The following is a 19,507-nucleotide window of genomic DNA, read 5'->3' as shown; positions in this document are numbered from 1 at the left end:
TTTTAAAGAGTCCACCACAATAACATTCCAGGCACAGGAAGAGCCGTCATTCATCTGCTGTCTGGTAAAAAAGACTGCATTACTCCATCACACTGAATAGTTGATTAATTGCAATGAATTACACATCTCAATTGCTGGAAGGATCCAGTGAACTACACATTAGCCAAGCAGTCTAACTTGGTCCTACTTCAGCACTGTATAAATAACTCATGCACTTCAGCAGCAAAAGAACAGGTAGGGAAGCAAGGATTTGCAACAACATGTATGTTGAAGGCATTAGAGCAACCTCACACATTTGCTTGCACTCCCTCAAATTCCCTTCCTAAAGCCAATTACAAATGCAACCTACATAAAAGTGAAACAGGACAAAACAGCACTTCAGGCAGTACACTGTCAATCTGCATGTGTGTGCTGTGGGGGGGCGAGTGCTTGGTTTTCAAAGGAAGTGAAAGCTTAAGGAATGACAGACTGTGTTCTTGCATGTATTTCTTAGGAAAGTTGACTGTGTGCATAGAATCATAGAGTTGCTCAGGTTGGAAAAGACCTTCAAGATCCTCCAGTCCAACCACAACCTAACCATGCTATCCTAACTCTAACAACCCTCTGCTAAATCATGTCCTCGAGCACCACATCCAAACTGTTTTCAAAAACATCCATGGATGGTGATTCAAGCACCTCCCCGGGGAGCCTGTTCAGAAAGAAACCTTTGTGTAAAGAAGTTTTTCTCCCTATATCCAACCTAAACTTACCCTGGTTTAACTTGATGACCATTTTTCTGAACTTAAGAAACTCACAGTTGCCTTCTGGGGAATCAGGGCTGGTAGCTCATCCACAGTCTAGCAAAATATCAAGTTATCTGTGAAGTCACTGATGTATAACAAAGTAATACTACCTATAACAACTCTTTGTAATGCAGAAATTCCCTATACAGGAGTTACCCAGATACAAGCTGATTCTGCACATTGAAAATATTGGGGATTTGTAAGGGACGTTGCAAAAAAGAGATGATCTGTCTCCACATAAGAACACCCCTACACACTTCATGAGCCAGCTTCTTTCTGCCCTGTTGTGATTAAACTTTGGCAACAGATGTGATGGGCAGGTCTGGAAGGTATTAAACTTACAGGCATTCCCAAAGCTACCTACTCAAATTTCCAAATATTTGGAAGATTCTTGTGTATTTAAACATACCTTACTGCATTTCTGTGGATGACTTCCAGATCTTACAGTATCCTGTAAGTGCTTCCATTTACCTCCTTTTTGGCAGCCTGTATTTTAGATGAGGTCATATTCATAATATCAGGGACAGGTCTTTAAAGCCTTTCTTTAAGAGCTCAGTAACTGTTTTTCTAGATGTTGGTAAAGAGCCTTAATCTTGTTTTGCTAATCTGCATTAATAAACTGCTTGGTGAGTAATAACAAAGCTTCAGTCTTCGAGTGGCTTGTGTTCATGGTGACAGAAACTCATAGGAGACAAATGGAGATCACTGGATCAGGCTAAAGGAATGGATGGTGCTAACAGCCTAAACATTCCCTGCAAGAGGAAGAAGTGTATCAACAGCTTGCATTTCTACAGGGGTGTAGGAACATAGAAAACACCTCCCTGTTACTACAGAGCTTTTATTCTCTCATGTAAAAGTGCTGGAAAATACTTTTAGAAGCTCAGAAGGAAGAGAGAATAAAACACTACTGATATTATTTTCACAGCTGGGAACGAGGTACATCCTAAGACCTTAGAAACCCTACTGCTTCCCCATGCTTTTATAGGTCAGAGAAAAAATGAGAGAAATTGGGTGGAAACACCCCCAAAATACAAGCATGTTGTTTCTTTTCTCAGAAATTAATCAATTACATTGAAAAAGGTCATCTGGCATTTTTATTTTTAAATCTCCGCCAGCAAAACTTGAACAATTCCATGCTAAAAGCACATATTTTTGTTTTTTAGTCTGACTCAGTATCATTACCTGCAGAAAACAGATGGCTTTGAACACACAAAGTGTGTTCACTTTCATTACTGTTGTACCACTGCCCTCAAGATACTGTATTCATTTGATTCCACATACCATACATCTGATCTGGTACCCTCACTAGCCAGGCAGGCCTAAAAAGATGCAGGAATGCTGTTTTCCATGCTGTCTGCCCACATTTTTAATATCTGAGAACAAGAAACAGACAGTTTTCACAGATACAGCATGAACAGAAAGGAAAAGAAAGTATTTTTCTCCATTGTCTTAAAGGCTCCCTTCAACAGTGGAAGAGGAAATAGCTGATTTCTGTCAGTTTGGCTTATGTAAAAATAACACAGTATTCAAGATTAAACAGTTCTGTGCCCTAAAACAGCGGTTATTTGTAAATCCATGAAAGGAAACAACATAGATATGCTCCCCATACTTCATAATGCTTGGATATGTGTGGCTCATATCCCAGGGGAAATGAAAGCTTGCCGTTCCTAAATTGAACTGACTTCAGTTGTTAACTCTTACCTTTCAGGACAAGTCTGATATTTCTTATGTTCACCCTTCAGACTGCAGTTGACATCAAATGGAGCTTTATTTATATCCATATAAATCAAGTTTCAGGGGTCATTAGTGAAAAACAATAAGAATTTTTAGCCATTTGTTTCCCTCACTCAGGACAATTCCTTTTAAATTGCAATGTCCAACTCAGGCTTTCAATAATCAGTAAAAAGTGGCATAAAGTAGGGAACAAACATCAAGCATTTCACATTCCTTTTCCTTTGAAGTCTTGCAGCAGAACTGCATACTGTACTGATCAATCCAGGCACTTGGGTCAGACTTGCTCTGCCTTTCTCAATTAGAATATTTACATCTGTTGCACCAATAAAAGCAAATGGACAATTTAAGATGAATGAGATTAACCAACAGGAGTAAGGAAAGAGAAGTTCTCTCAGTGAAGCAGAGACAGTATTTACTTCCTCTGCTAAGACAAATTCTCTGTATTTAGAAAACAGAAAAATGTTTTAACTATCAGTTGTAAGCAGGAAAAACTGGGGGAATGACTGCTTTTGAGGGTGCATAGTGATAGGACAAGGGGGAATGGTTTCAAACTGAGACAGGGGAGATTTAGGTTAGATATTAAGAGGAAGTTTTTCACCCAAAGGGTGGTGAGGCACTGGCACAGGTTGCCCAAGGAGGCTGTGGATGCCCCATCCCTGGAGGCATTCAAGGCCAGGCTGGATGTGGCTCTGGGCAGCCTGGTCTGCTGGTTGGTGACCCTGCACACAGCAGGGGGTTGGAACTGGATGAGCATTGTGGTCCTTCGCAACCCAGGGCATTCTGTGATTTCAATAGAATGATTCTGTGAAAACTGTAAAATGAGTATAGTAACTCATAATGTGTGCACATGCAGGCATTGTAATATTCATTATCAATTAGAAACTACATTACCAAAAGCAGGAATCTGAAAGTAAAAAAAGAAATACCAGTATCTTGCTATTCTTACTGGAAATGCCTCAGCTGATGAGTAGTACCACTGAAACTGGTTATGATACTTCACAAATGAAGAAGAGAGAGTAGAGGACTTAACCTTGCTTATGGACTTCCATACAGTAACAGCTGCTGCACTTATCACCATTTAAATGCTAGATTGACAGAAACTATTTGAAATTTAACAGTGTTAAGAAAATATTTAGGGATAAGAGTAGTCTGGTAATAGATATTGATAATGTTATTCCATATTAAGCTTCACTATTAGTGTAACAAAGCTCAGCAAAACGCACACAGGTGAGTTTCAAGTTGTTGAAACTGCACACAAAACTGCAAAAATGGAGCAACACAACTATTGCCAGCTTAGAGGAAAGGTGAGGGAAACTGTTTGGGGGATTCTTTGAGCTTAGAAAGTTATACTGGATAGGAACAAGTCACACAGCAGTGCAGCAAACTGCCTTGCTGTTGCACTCCAAGAAATAGGTGGAGAAAGCATCATGTTTCTTTCAGTGGGTTAGTACAAACATTCCCTGAGCTTGCCATCTAAATTAACAGTCCCAAAGTCTGTGTCTGACCCAACCTTTTTATCTTCAGAAAGGACCAAAATTCTGCAGCAACACCTCCTCTATGTAAAACACAGCCTTCTGTTAGGAGGGTCACACAGGGCTTCCAGCCCTACTAGGATAATGAGTTGTTCAGGTCAGAAGCCATTTTGATGCAGTTGTATACCCCATTAAAAACCCACACAAAATGATGCCCAAAAGCAGATCACTGTGAAGCCTCTGCTTCACACACAAACTAGATTTGTAGGTAAAAGAAACCAACCCTATGCATAATGATTGTTCTTCACACATTTTTTGCTGGAAAAGAAAAAGAAAAGCCACTTCAGTATAAACAATATGGTTTTGAGGATTATTAAAATTTAACATATTTAACTGCTCCACTTAATTTGTCATTTTTCCTTGACATGAAATCACAATTTGTAGCTAAGTGGTGGTTTTAGGGAAAGAACACTTCTCTCATTACATGGTAGGAGAGTGAGAATTATGCAACAATCTCAAAAGCTTGTTGTTAAAGATGAGTTTACTAATTGGTGGTCAAATATCTCACTAGAATCTCTCTTTGGTAGATTTTCAAACCATGACTTTAAGGACTTGTAGATTATACAGCTACTTATTTATTCTCTAAATTACACACCATTTCAGTGGTAGTATTAAAGAAATAAATCTGTGCTGAGTACATTCAGCATTCCAGTTTCATCAAATGTGGTGAAGCTGTAGATTTACCAAGGCACTATCTTGTATTAAACCAGCCAATAGCAGTGGGTACAGCAGATACTCCTAGGGCACGGGTGGATGTTTTAATAGCACAGCTGTGCACAACTGGTCAGATCAAGGCTACCCCCACTGCCTAGCACAGGAGGCACCAGCTCCTTGCTACAAAGTGGAAGAATAGCATCAATATTGTGAACACCTTCTTCTTCTCAACTTGTGAATCCATTGAAAACTTACCAGGAAAATAGGCAGAAAACCTTTGGTCCTCATCCATTAAGAGGTATGGACTATGAAATGTGAAAGAATTTGGAAGAAGCTTTAGGTGAGCTGATTTACCTCCATTTGGTTTAGTGTCCCCCATCTGCATTTCTTCTACGTGCCTGAGGAGTCTGCTAAGGAGCTCATAACTCAGTGAGAATTGGTTTCAGAAAGTAGCATCCATAAGCACTGTAAGGCCTTCCAAAACTGCAGAGCACAGACTAGACCTCCCAAGCACAAGTACAGATGTAGTATATGTTTGGCAAATAAAAAGGTGCCATATAAGGATTCCTTGTACAGCACAGCTTTGCAGATATAGAGCCAAGCCAGGAAGCAAAGTCTGGTTAGGCACCTTCCACAGAGGAGGAAAGAGATTTATCAAAGTGGCACATGGTAACACTATAACATGACAGAAAACACAGCAATGACAACGGGATAGCAGAGTCCCAGGCTACAGAATAAGTGAAGTTAAGCTCAAATGCAGCAACCCTAGATGCAAAAACAAAGGAAAAAATCTGCTCACCTTCAGAAAGCCTCACCAAGGGAGAAATCTCTAGTAAGACACCCTCACCTCCACTGCCAACCCTTAAATAAGCCTGTGAAGGGGTGGATGCTGTCTCCACCCCTTCTGGTCACTCAAGTGCATTGCTTGCACCTGAGCTCTTTTGGTTTGGCCCTGCCTTCCCACCAGGTGCTCAATCACTGGTTCAGGCCGTGACTTAGCATTTCTGCTACACACATTCAGTATTAAGGGCCAGCTGTACTAACAACTGCACTGAGAGCCATTGCACTGCTCTTGAGCCTTCTAGCTGCTGTCTTTTGGCCATGTGGTTAAGATTTCACACTCACAGGTAGTGTACATAAGGTTTCAAAAGTAAGGCAGGGTTTGGTGCTCTCAATATCACCATCCCTTCAGCACCCACAAAATGTCTGTGCTTGTCAACACTGGTACTGTCAGAGTCCATTTTGATGTAGTTCTGCTTAACAATCTACAGAGAAAAACCACATCCTTTCAGAATGTGAGTGTATGACCTACTAACTCTCAGAGTAAAGTGTGATTTCACACTCAAAAAAATAAAAAAGCTAGAAAAGACATTTTGAAGCTGTAGCTAGCAAAATAGTGTCAGTGCAGAGAGAAAGATATTGATGCAGAGGTTATTGAATCAGTAATGTATTACGGGTCTTTGCTTTTATGCATGGTACAAATTAGAAGAAACAAATAACAGCTAAGAGGAGTGATTTCCCTCTACCATATCCTTGTCTTCTTCACGTCTCGCATGAAATTAACAGGCTTTTCAGAAGTTCTGGGAGAAATCATACTGGCTACTTTGAGCACTGAGATGCCTGTCTGCAGTGAATCTTTGTCTGCTTCTTGCTGGACCATGGAAGAGGCCACTTTTTGTTTATGGGATAGAAATGGCAGAGGTCATGGCAGTGTAAGTGGGCAGGCCTTGACAATTTTACAATGGATGAATTTTCACTTGGCTGAACCCTAGGAATCAGAAACCGGCGTGGATTTTTTCCACTGCTATTACTCTGACTACCAAATCTCTTCCGCTCCCAGAATTTCTGAATCAAAATTTTACCTGGAAAGAGCTCAAATATATTTTGAAGAGATTATGATGATTATTTTATGTGTTTTCTCCTTTGCATATCTCATTTCTGCCAGAAGAAATGCAGCTGTGGACAGGGAGATGCAGGTCTCAAACTCCAGCTCACTGAGCCAGGCTGTTTAGATATCTTGGCTGTAATCCCAACAGATATTCAGAGTTTGGATTCAGAAGGCTCAGGCACCCAGCTCTCAGCAAGCTGCACGAGGGTGGGCGTCATGAGGCAGGATCTATTGGAGTAGCAGCTAAATGTCAGCCTAAGATACCTGTCCATAGGTTCCTTACCTAGGCAACCCAGTTCCATTCCTGCTGGACCCACATTTACTTTTGAAAATCCATCCCTCAAATATTCAACCACTTTGATTTGTGAAAAGAAGGACACGGAGCCAAGGGCAAGGAAAATTTCACTAGTTGCTACTTGCAGTGTTACAATACAGTCAAGGATATACTGGGAGAGATCCAGAAGAGACACAGCACTACTTCAAGCATCATGTATGTTCCCTGTTGGGCCATGCTGTACCAGCTGGGTATCCAACTATCCTTGCTGCTCAGCTCATGGCTGCCAGCACTGCAGCTGCTATGAACTTTTTGTGTCATCATCAATAAGTCACTAAGTGCCTTGGTCTCCTGCCTGCAAAATACCGATGATGATTCTACCACAGCCAGCAACACAGAATTGCCATCATACAGCATGTACCAGAGAAAAATCTGTAAGCTTTCCTTTATTTTCCTCTTCTAAAAAGCACACCTAGCCCAGCTTCTTCTCCTGTGCTTCTTTACTCACATCAGTCACAGCTGTAGTCCAGAAGAGAGTTCATATCGACATATCAACGCTTGTTTTCTAACCTCACCTGGTACAATAGTGGCATGCTCTGCAATTAATTCTTTTATGAAATTCTTAAGTGGAATTTTTAGTCATGACTAGCAGGAAAGGATTTCAAGAGAAAATCTCTAACAGGGAAAGCATGATATGAGCAAAAAACCCTTCAAATTAATTGAATGGAAATCAGCCAACCTGAAGAAAATCACAAATTGTTTGCAAGTGATGAAGAGAGATGCAAAATTCATCACTCTGTTCAGCTCTGAATTCTGAAACTTGACAGTGTTACAAAAAGACAGATCCTTGATTAGAGAGGAAGTAGCTCCTGCTTGAAGGCTACACTCACTTTTAAATTGTCCTTCCATGTCCCGACAGATTTTTCCATCTCTAACTACATCATTCATGGTGAGCATCTAGAGTTCATCTATTTGAATTCATCTACACATAGGACGTTAGAATTATTACCTTACACATATGAATGCAACTGTCACCTACTCCAACATAAGCTTTATCATTTGGACTGGTCCCAGCGGCAGTAATCACTCACAAAACTGAGCAGCTTCACTACAGCTTGTGGGTTCTCAACACCACCAAGGTCTTGCACAAATTAAAGACAGATGTGGTCTTCAGCATGTATGGCTAGTTCAATCAGTGGTTACAGCACATGTATCTATAAAAATGACATGCCCGATATAATTTAGATTATCTGGGGACGTGTAATTACTAATAATACATTGTAGCTCTAGAACCACAACTAGATAAATACGTCACGTGTTTGTTTTTGTTTTCTAAAATGCAGAACAAGCTCTGCAAGAGAAAAAAAACAAACATTAAGGGTGGCTGAAAGCTGTCCAGCGCTGCAGGGGGAAAAATGCTTGTCTGCATCAGGTGTCTTTCACTGTATCAGCAGCATCAGCAGATGAAGACACGCTTTTTATTTACTCAGGTATTTGGATGAAGTAGCAATAAAAGCAGGAACAGATATAAGTTCACAAGTTTTTACAGAACTCAACTCTTGTTTGTTTGTTTGTTTCCCTCTGAAGACTAAAATAGTGAAATAACCTCAAAGAATAGGACTGAGGTCAGCAAACGGAGCAGCCTGAAAGCCTGAGGGATGGGGGCAGGAGGAGCAATTGCCACTCATCGTATGAATGGCAAGCAAAGAGTAAAGCAGATTTGACCTTTCAGGGAGACCTGGAAACAACCCCAAGAGCAGTGGTCATTAAAACAAAGCAAAACATACAAAAAGGCATTAAGAAAACCTCACTCCAATAGGAAGAGGAAGCGGTTTAAGGGGATTAGCTCCAGAAAAAACAAAGCTCCACTCTTCCTCAGAGTGATGAGAACTCCCAGAAATGCTCTTCTATAGCACTGATGGGGCTGTGAAAATGGACAAATGTTGGCAACCACTCAACAAATGATAGTAATGGGACGTGACATCTCTGGACCTCAACCAGCTAGTACACAATTGTCTCATTTTCATGGGGTGTCAGATTAGATTTAGCCTTTAGTACTTTGCTTGTTATGTGCCGTTTACCTCCTTTCTAGAGCAGAACACAGAACATTTACAACTCTACACTGACTTTGACCTGCAAACATAAATGCCAGCCTACAAAAACGAGAGCTGAATCATTTATTTTCCCATCTGTGACCTTTCTACTTCCCTTTCATGTCACTTTGTTTCTTTATGAGTGGCTCTCAAGCATCTACATGGCAGAAGCATTTGAGAAGATTCAGTAGATTTGTACTTGGTGAACAGCAGGAGCCTTTGACAGTAGGCAAAACACAGTTCCCATTTTCTGACAGTCCTTCTTCAACAACCGTAACAACTACAAACACTACAACAGCCTGGTAACCTGTTCATTGAAAACCAAACTGAAATGCCCTCAATTCTTGGGATATCAGAAGCAAACAAATGTGCAACACTGTCATGGATATCAGCTAGACATCAGTTTTGCCTTTATGACTGGGAGAGGTGACAAAGTCTTCTCCATCTTGAGACTAAACAGATGGAGTCTCAGAGCCATAGCCAAATTCAAGCCAGGTTTGCTAGGATCAGGATTACTCAAATGCCCTCATGCTTTCACTGAAGTGCTCTGTCGTGCAAACCCAGCTCTTCAGGACGTACTGTCATCGAGACCAGAGAATTCAAAAGCATTGACGCTTTTCTGAAGCTGATTTTCAGATCCCAATGTTTTGCTGCATCAACACAAAAAAATTCCAGTCCCTTGATCTTCAAACTTTTTCAGATATTTAGGCTTTAAAATGGGATGGATCTTATGGACTCAAAAATGGGCTAAAGATAGGGAGTTGGTTTGCAGACTTCAGAGTTTGAATCTGAGACTCAACACAGAGTAGTTGTAGAGATGGATGAGGAAAGAAAGGTATGAAAATGAAGGCAGGCAATAAAATTTCCAGGTAGTTTAGATATCTGGGGACTTCCAAAGAAGTATGGGTATGACTAGTATCTAGTATTGGTATGGTTAGACATTAGACTAGATCTGAATTGGTCTGAGTTACTATAGAAGAGATGTCTAATACTACCTACTTCTGCTCAAGCTGGAAATACCAGAAAAATTCCTTTTGCTTTTGGTATTTTGGCACTTCTGGGTTCAGTGTACAGAGATGAAAAAAATTACGGAAAGGTTCGAACCAGAGCTCCATCCAAAACTCTTGAGAGCACATTGCATCTTTGGGGTGAGTTCCACAGGAGATGGGTGCAGGATGAAGAAAAAAAAAAGCTAATAACTTCTCAAAACCTTCAAAAAAACAACTGTCCTGACCACAGAGTTCTTGTGGAAGTAGACAAAGACTCATCAAGGATCCAGTTCAGTGAAGCACGCATGCAAATGAAAGCACATGCGTAAAGTCGAGCACATGTCCAATGGAATTGTTGAATACAGGACTTAGGTTTTAATCCCTAGCAGTCATTTCCCATTTGGACAGTTTTCAGGGAAAGAAAAGGGATTTAAAAAAGAAAAAAGAAAAAAAAAAAAAAAAAAAGAGGTTGTTTAGCAATATATTTTTAGATAGATTTTTAATGGAATATTTGTTAAGCTTTCTTCCACCCCAGCTGCCTCCCGCCCGCTGTCTGGGTTTTGTATGTGTTTTTTTTAATGGTTAGTAATGCATCATAGTATGGCTGCTGTTTAAATGTTTTTCTGAAGAAGAAAAAAAAGTAGTCTGTGCTTAAGAAAAGTGGTTTGGCACTAACTGGACATTTTCAAACATCCATTTACCAGATGGATCACTTTGTTCAATTGCAAAGAAGAAAGATGGAAAAAGAGTTGAAAATCGAATGGAATGTTCCTAAGCACACAGCATTGTTTACTATCTGCATATCTCCTGGCATCCTGAGAGAAACTATCAGTAAGCTCTTCAAAAAGTCTGCATTTTTTTTCACAATAGTAAAAAAGGCAGTAAATATATTCTACAATAGCCTGATGGAAAAATGTGCTAAAGTATTTCTATAAATCAAATGTAGCAGCTTGGCATTAGCTCTGAGGCAGTAAATTTAGTAAATTAGGACCAGATGATTTTAAAATAGAATCTTACATAACTTTCTGGTGTGATATATATATTTATTTGATTTAACAAAAGTTTGTCTGTCTTCATAAAGTTATCCTGGCTGCTACCAGAATGCAATTTGATCTTTTAGAAGCGCACTTTTTGTTATTTACCAAGCGTGAGATGTTTCAAATAGCAAAGAGAGGAAGGTAACAGATTTTTCAAAAGGCAGAAAAGGCTATCATCTGTACTGATCCTCACGAGGTGTGTGGTACTTTGGGATCCCTAATGTTCCTATCCTAATAAGAGACTATTTCTCTCTCATTAAGTTAATTAATAACAGTTTGTTTCTCTACCCATCTTCCTCTTCTTGCTTTTTTTTTTCTTCCTTATCCCACAAATTCAAGTAAATGTTTTTCTCCATTCATCCAAACAGTGGTTCTTGCTCCTTCAAATACAGATTGGTCCAACAGACTTTTCTTTCACCCATCTGCTCAGGCTAAGACTCAGCATATGAGATCTTTGCATTTCTTCCTGCTTTCTGACTTTTGATCTGTCTGGACCAGAAGACCTATCTCTGAGAACAGAGGAAAAAGAAATGAAAAGTCCAACAGCTTTAGTCAAAACCTTTTGACCCTGACTACACGTAAACACCTGAAAACTGCTCTTCCAGCACATCTTTGACTCTCATGTTTCTGAGCCTGCATTTACCCTGCTAGATAGTTATGTTTGATCATTCCTTGTGTTCTGGGGAGAGGGGATTGTGTCTGCACAGCCCTCTCAATCTTCTTTTTCCGTGAATACTCATCCATACCATGAACTTCATTGGAACAATAGCTTCTGGAACACCATTATGGAACCATTCCACAGTAGCTGGGAGCCCTTTCAAAAGCCTTGCTTTTCATAGAAAGAGTGGTCCTTTTACAGTGCCTATTTACTGACCAGAGAAGCAGAGCCAACACACTGTCTCAAAACTGTGAAGCAAAAGGACAGCCTCACTAACACCCTGACATATCCAAGAGTTTTACAGCAATGGCTTCCAGACATACATACTTCGGGGCTTTATGACACAAAAAATGAGCTATGCCTCTTCTTGGAAAGTAGCTTCATAAAAGCCGTACAGCTCCCAGAACGGGCTGAACTGTGAGGAGGTGGGGAGTCAAATCTTCACGTCAGCCTCATGACTCAAGCCCACATTAGACTTCAGGAGCAGACATGAGTCAATCCGGATGCGTGAGAAAAGACAAATCCAGAGGTAAAGACAGAAAAGAGAACGTAGATGCTGAAGGAGAGATCAGGAAATCGATACGTGCAGCCTTCCCTTCACAGAGCCTGGATACAGGTGCTTCTACCAGCTCAGCCAGTCAGTATCCAGCCTGAAGTTAGTGAAGGAATAACAGTGGTGGATATGTGTGACAGCTGAGTTATCTGCAGTGCTGCTTCCCTCGGCAGAGACAATCTGCTGAGAGGAGCCAATTAAGTCTAAGCCAAAGCTTGGGGTGATGAGCAGTGTGAGCCAAATCCTGGTCCCAATGAAGTCAAAGGAAGTTTTGCCAATGGGAACACACTTTGTCCTTTTCACCCCATCTTTGGCTACCCTATTGCTGGAAGCATTCGGAGTGCATGAACGACAGCAATGGAAAAGAGAAGGAACAGAGTTCCCACGTTCCTCCTCTTCTAGTATTGTTTCCTGAGAATCCTGCAACACAAAGTAAGGCAATGAGCTTTTCTTTAAATGACATTGGACTGAATTGCTTGTTAAAAATAACAGAAGAGGAGGAGGGGTTTGGAAATCAGTCATTTTCCTTTAAGGAATGATTTTGGGAGTGCAGACCATAAACAGATGGCAGCAAAGATAACCATTTTTGGCAGTTTTGTGAAGATTAAAATTTGCACTGAGGATGAGATGAGAGTTTAAACACCAACACCCAAAGAGGAGAAAAACACAAGTCAGTGTGAGATATTTCACGTGCTTTTCTCTGTTATGGGTATCAACGAGTCTCCACAAATCTGGCTGAAGCAAAAGAAAGGAAAGACGCTCACTTTCCTCTTACATATTTTCCCTCCAAACACATCCAAAAGAAGCAAATTTCCCTACAATTCCTCAACCCTCAAATCACCTCCAGGTCGGGACTTCACGGGAAGCTTAGTGATAAAGGCAAAACAGGACTTTCCCCTTTGGACTGAATTTTTTAAAAATCCCCAATTTGCATTTTATTTGATTTTCACTTTTGATTCCCTTCCTCCCATTGAAATGAACTGGTTGCTGGTAAGGGGCACTACCAGAGAAAATGCTTTTGGTGCTATGGAAGGCTGGTTGACGAGAGATGGAGAAAGAGAGACAGTGAGAATATACAATACAACAACAGCAGATCACCTATGCTAAAATAAGCGTGGGAAATGTTTGATAGGAGGTTCTTAAAAGCAGAGACCAAAAAAAAAAAAAAAAAAAAAAAAAAAACAACAAAAAAAGCTCCAGGCTTTGCAATGGACACAGTTGCCTAGTCCAGTCAAAGGACAATTACTTGGATTACGTGTAAAACTGGTGGGTAATTTATAATCAGAAAGAACCGCATTTTAGGGGCAGTTCTGAATTTTTGCCAAGCTGAAGTAGTGTGTGTTCTGCCAGTAAGGGAGAAGGAAAACCTTCCACGTTTAATACTCAGCTCTAGAGTTTCGCCCAAACTGGGTAAAGCTCAGATTGAAAGCGTAGGCAAAGATCTGAGCTTTTTGATGCTAACACCACTGACTGACTGCAAGAGCTTAGCATGCCTAAGTTACGGGGAAATTTCTCATCTGAGGCAACTCTGGTTCTCCATTCTTTTCATTTTAAGCTAGCTATGATGTGTAAGCATATCTCCCTGTATGATATCTATCATATGTCACGGACACAAGAGTGAACTAGAGAGAACAGAAGTCTTTTGCAGCCTCCATAGTTGTGCTACTTCTCATCTTTTCTAAGAAAAACAAAAAATGCCACTTTGGGCATCAGTAGGTTGAATGGCATGCATGCCACACGTCTGGAAGCAAGCCTGTATATTTTAACTCATGTATTAAAAACATTCAGTGCCAGAAGGGAAAATAAAGGAGCGTATTCTACCAGCACAACTGTTAAGACTGTTTTGTTTGTTTGGGAAATGAATAAGCCTTTTACAGTATCTCTGGAAGGAATAGGCCAGTGCACGCTGCATCCTGACATTCTTTTCTGTCCCCAGCCTTTCCGAAATACCTTACATTCCTCTTGCCTCCTCAACACCACCAGGTCCTAGGGTGCCAGGAACCCAGTTTGCCACTGTGCTGCAGCTTTTGTGAAGGGCAGAAATTGCCTACGCTGGCACCAGCTTCTACCATCTCTCACGCCCAATGGTACTGATGTTCCCAAGGCTCCTACTTGTTTTGGCTTCTCACAGTACAGGTGGCAGCTCAGCTCCAATTCCTGCCATCTTCCAGAAGTTCCTGCCCATGCTGCTCAGGATGTGAATCCCCTTGGCTGACTCACATGCTCTGCTGGGTTAGCTGTGCTGCACGGGCCTGTTTTCCTCCATCCTCATCTGCAGTCAGTACTCGGCCTTAGAGCAGACATTAATGTCCTTTGTTTTGATTCTACATTCTCTCCTTTCCTTTCCCTAGAGTGAGATGGGTCTCTCATGCTGTTTTAATAGCCATTCCCCTGTTTCCCTTCCCCATGTTCATTTCCTCCTGAGAACCTGACTGCCTGGTTCAAATAACAAGTGGAAATTGTAGCAGTATTTACTTTCATACTTTATGTTAAACTGGAATAGATTTTGAATTTTTTTGTTCACTGGATCAGGCTGGTAGCTTAGTGATAACCCAGTGCCACAATATCTAAACCGCAATTGCCTTCCATGATTTCTCAGGCTAACAAAGGCTGGATTCAGTTTTAAATCTTTTGGGTGGGAGGACACCGATGTGTTTCTTTCTGGTTGGCATTTGAAGCAAAACAGAGGGGACAGAGGGGGCTGCATTTATTCTCTTTATCTGAAGGAGGTTCAATAAGCAAGGCCTTGATGGTTGACTTACAGAGTTAAACGAGCAATTCCTGAAGAAACACCACATAAAATGCCCTTCTTGAGAATGCCAGCAGCTTTTGTGCTTTATTGTAAAAAAGATGTGGGATGCCTGTAGGATTAGTTCATAAATGTTAAAGGAAATGTAGAATTATAAGCCAAGGCAAGTGAACTCATGCTGCAGTTTAAAGGCAACTTAAGCAGAATGGTACAGTCCCATTTAAAAAGATAGTTAATGTTTTTTAATTAACATGCTTTACTAACATTTTTTCTTCCACAATCTGACCTTTGCGTTTAAATCTGATCATGGCAAGGATCGCTGTCTAACCTTGTGCCGTAAGACAGACTTCTGCTACATGAAATAAACCGCTTGCTTGAAAAGATTTCGTTCATTAGTCAGAGGAAAACAGAGCAGATTTTATTTTGATCTACTGAAATGCGAAATATTCCCTTCTTTGGATGAGAATGAAGTCTTGTTCTCATTATTTCCTCCCAAGATGGGAGCGGTAGCCTTTCTGTCCACACAGACATAGAACCCAGCCCACATCAGTGGTGAATTTCTGTCAACTTTCTTTTCAGGAAACAGCATTTCATTTTCTTTTCATAGATTTCTCCAAGCAAGCAAATTCCACCATTCTGTATACAAAACTGTTCTATACTGAAGAAATTCTGTCCACTGAATACCAACTTGAACCATTCTGCATAGTATTATACAGGTGATAGAATCAAGATTGATTATCAAGGCTCTCCTTGGTTCATGAAGTGCAGTGATACTACAACTAAATTAATTTTAATCCTAATCCCCTGGCCAAGTATCACAGCAAGAAGTGATGCAGATGCTGCACAAGAACCAAAGGATAGCTTTGGCTTTGTGCAGGAAAAAAACAGATCACTCAGTTCTTCCAGAACACCAGGCTCACAGACCCTTCCTGAAAAGGCTCTCTCAACTGTGAGGGAGACACTCTGCTGTGCCTCTCTTTTCCTAGGTTGTGTCATGGGGAAAGCAGAACAAGGGAGTTTTGTTTCAGTAACCTTTCAGAGCAGGATATCTGTCTCGTGTTCATCTCCTATCAGTTGTCACAGGGTGATAGCTGGCTGATTTGTTTCAATGGCTGTTCCCCTCCCAGCCTGGCCCACAGCTCTGTTTCATGTTGTGCACTGAGGGCTGGGTGGTAAGCACAGATCTTGGCCAAGCACCCCTTTGGCTGCAGGGCCATTTCACCTGCTGACGATCCCCAGCCACTTCAAATACACTCAGCTGGAAGTTTGGAGGGCACAGAGAGGACTCCAAACAGTGGCACAGCAAGCAATAAAGCAAGTAATAAGCTCACCAGGGTGGTGTGTGAGGACACTGGGTTGCCCGAATGAGTAGAGAGTAATATTAATTTGCCTTCAGCAAAAGCAAAGAAACAAAGGCCATTGATGCAGGCACAAGGCAAAGTCACAGAACCTATTTACTACTCCACTGAAATTGCAGCAGCATAAAATATGAGGCAGTGATTCAATTCACTGCTGGGCTGTGAAGCAAAAAGACACATTACATGAATTGCCCTCCTGAGAACTTCAATAGGGCCCCATCGTTATAAATCCTGGCAGCATCCTTCAAGCTGCCTCTACAACACAGACATCAGCAGAGCCAGGTCTTGGCTTCCTCGCCAGCATGTTCCATTGTATAATTTAGCTGATTATCCAAGGCAACCAATTTAAAACTTTCCAAGACTGTGTCTGAAATACAGTATTACATAGTAAAAGCATCAACCGTCAACAAGGTCATGGCAGAAAGCAAAGTGCTTGCACTAACCACAGACGTGTACTTTCCACAATCATCACTTTCTATAGTAACACGCCAAGGTTACAGGATCATATTTACAAATCTCTCTTTCAAGGTATATCTAATTCCTGATATTCACGATAGACCGGGGAGCTCTGCCACGCTGTGAGCTCTGCCACATGTAACTCAGAGGGAGTATTTCACCTTGGGGAAATTGAAGACCCACTCAAAGAGCAAAGAAAAGCTGTGGTTGTAAATGGAGGAGGTGAGAGAGGGAGGACGTGTGAGTCAAACGAGCAGTGGGGCTTTACCACGGAGGCGGTGTGAGATGGCAATCTTGTTTCCTCCCTGTAAAATACTAATTACGATTATAATGTATAGCTATCAGCATCAATCACTTCTGGGATATGATGCCTAAAATTTCATTACAGTACCATACCATTTAATTAGAAGTTTTCAATGTGAGCTGTGGAGAGCAATACGCGCAAAACAGTAAATACAAGGGAACAACCCAGCTGGAATTTTACATTCACACACCTGTTACCTTGTATTAAAATCAGTCAGGGACACTTCAAATACATCAAAAGCAATACAAGACAAAACAAAAGCAGGAGGCACAGCTTCTCAATTGTGCATAGGTTTTGTAGTTTGATTGTAAGGCCCTCCATAAAAAGGGAAAACACCAATTACATGAGAAGTATCAGCACTGGTGGGATGACTGGAAAACATATGCACTCTGCATAAAAACATAGATGAAGTCAGAAATATGATTCTACTTTTCTTGCTTTTGTCTCTGCTACTTACCCAGTCCTTATTAATGCGCTCGTACATCCTTTAATGCATTCATTTTTGTGATAACGGTGCCAGAACGGGAGGCTGTCACATTATACAGTCTTTATTCAGGGAATGGGACTTGGGTGCCAGTCCAACACCACGCAACCACTTTAGCCATTGCATTCTCTGCCCTTTGCACAAATACCCTAGGAGACATTTTCTTTTATACACTCAGAAGAGTGTAAACAGGCAATGTGAGGCCAAGGAGCCAGCAAAGCCATGGCACTGCATAGGGACCACCGTCACGGAGCACATACTTGATGAACTGTCAGGGCATGTGCAGGCAAGAAAACAGTACCGAAAAAGAAACATCAGTGAACATGTATAGTGCTTATTTTATCGTGGAACGACAGAGCGGAGAAGGAGATTACAGATAAAAGTACTGCATTCTTTGCAAGCTCTGAAGCCATTTCAGCAATAGGATCCCTCTCCAGAGGATTAGCCGCGTAAGAATTTAAGGATATCACTGTGCTATGGAATGAAGTTATGTTTGCAGTCCGGTAGTGGAAGATTATTCTTTGCTGTTTGTCCTTAGGCCACTAGAAATAGTCTTGAGTCCATCTGTGGCCTAGAAATGTTGGCTAAGGGCCAGCGCGGGCAAAAGGAGACAATTCATTTCCCAGTGGCCTTCTTGAGCTGAGTGAAGCGGCTGAGGCCATCCGTCCTCCGGTGTCTGACTGCAGTTTAAACACGTGGCTCTTCTCGTGCAAAGCGAGTGCTGGACGTTTTGACCCCAGTGGCAAGCAAGACCAATTCTGAGGGGCGCTTCCGGGGCACTTTGAGCCTCGCAAAGACCAGAGATCTGCCGGCGACGGGCAGAGGCTCGGGTGCCACAGACAGAGGCCTTTTGTTCGCGCACAGCACGAGCTGCCTCGGCTTTACGACCACACGGGCCCTTCCACGAGGCGGGCAGCCCCGGCCCGACCCGCTCGGCGCGAGACACACAGGGGGCAGCGCGGGGGAACGGCAGAGGGCGGGGCCGCCTCTCCGAGAGCGTCCAACGGGAGAGCGCTATGCAAATGAGCGGTGTAGCCTGGCGGCGGGGCGGACGGCGCGGCGGGGAGAAGCGCTGGCGATGCGGCGCTGAGCGCGGAGCGGCGGGGCGTCCCGGAGCGCAGCCATGAAGTACAAGGTGAGCGCGGGGAGAGGAGGGGGCGCTCGGCTGGTGAGGGAAGGGGCTTTGCTTTCGGCGGTGCTGGCTGGAATAGGGCTGTGTGTGCGGTGACCGGGGCAGGTGGTGCTGCTTCCCTTTCTGTGAGCTGGTTATCCCCTTTTGTCGGGGTGGTCCGTTGACGAAAACGATACAACTCGTTACTTGAAAAGAATTGGGCGAACGGATAGCTTCTCCCTCTTTCCACCGCTCAATAAAAGCCGGGATTTGGACCTTTTCCTGGACTTTTCTTCAGAAGACGCAGAAGTGGAGAGTTTCACCCTAAAATTACGTGAAGCCGTCTGGGCAAGGTTCTGCGTTAGATCGCATTAGATTACCGTGCAGACATACCGTAATCTTGTGCGATTGGAAAAAAAAAGGGGAGGGGAGGAAAAACCTTCCTTTCTCCGCCAAAAATAACTCTGGCATCAATGAAGAAGTGACGGAGCAGTGTCACACATGTTACAGACTCGGAGATTTTGGAAGCATAGCCTGTCTTCTGGCTGAACTTGGGCAGAGCTCGCATCCCTGCGACGCTGGGTTTAAAGAGATGCAGGCACACGCATCTCTTAGGAGCTCTGCCCTGGGTCTCTGAGCTCAGCCCAAACTTTCCAGAGCTCTCAGACCCAAACTTGGAAAGCTCAGAAGTCGTGTTCAAAGTTGCCGGCGGCTCAGTGGTAAGAATGATCAGGAAAGGAGATTTGTATAAGATGCAGACAGCCGATTCATTTCAAGGCTGAGATCGAATTCCTCTGCCCCTCAGATTGCTTCAGGCAGACTCCGTACCTGCTTAGGAAAGCTTTACCACA

General features: G+C 42.2%; 2 protein-coding genes across 5 annotated transcripts in view; one reads left to right on the top strand and one right to left on the bottom strand.

Annotated features, from left to right (window-relative positions):
• TMEM170B (transmembrane protein 170B) overlaps positions 1 to 19,507 on the bottom strand; it is a 151,708-nt gene that overhangs the window by 96,038 nt on the left and 36,163 nt on the right. Inside the window, exon 1 of one of the 2 annotated variants that reach the window (XM_048940774.1) lies at positions 17,519 to 18,478. The exons of the other annotated variant lie outside the window; for it this stretch is intronic. Within the exon in view, the coding sequence (XP_048796731.1) occupies positions 17,519 to 17,545 (27 nt within the window). The 5' untranslated portion in view covers positions 17,546 to 18,478. Of the gene's footprint in view, positions 1 to 17,518; positions 18,479 to 19,507 lie in introns of those variants that run through there. 2 annotated transcript variants of the gene reach the window in all.
• Positions 1 to 19,507, top strand: part of NEDD9 (neural precursor cell expressed, developmentally down-regulated 9) — an 84,505-nt gene that overhangs the window by 29,950 nt on the left and 35,048 nt on the right. The window contains exon 1 of one of the 3 annotated variants that reach the window (XM_048940768.1): positions 18,584 to 18,680. The exons of the other annotated variants lie outside the window; for them this stretch is intronic. Coding sequence (XP_048796725.1) covers positions 18,669 to 18,680 — 12 coding nt within the window. The 5' untranslated portion in view covers positions 18,584 to 18,668. Of the gene's footprint in view, positions 1 to 18,583; positions 18,681 to 19,507 lie in introns of those variants that run through there. 3 annotated transcript variants of the gene reach the window in all.

This window comes from Lagopus muta, chromosome 3 (genome assembly GCF_023343835.1).
Source record: "Lagopus muta isolate bLagMut1 chromosome 3, bLagMut1 primary, whole genome shotgun sequence".
NCBI classification, from domain to species: domain Eukaryota; kingdom Metazoa; phylum Chordata; class Aves; order Galliformes; family Phasianidae; genus Lagopus; species Lagopus muta.
This window is presented reverse-complemented; position numbering and strand designations above follow the sequence as displayed.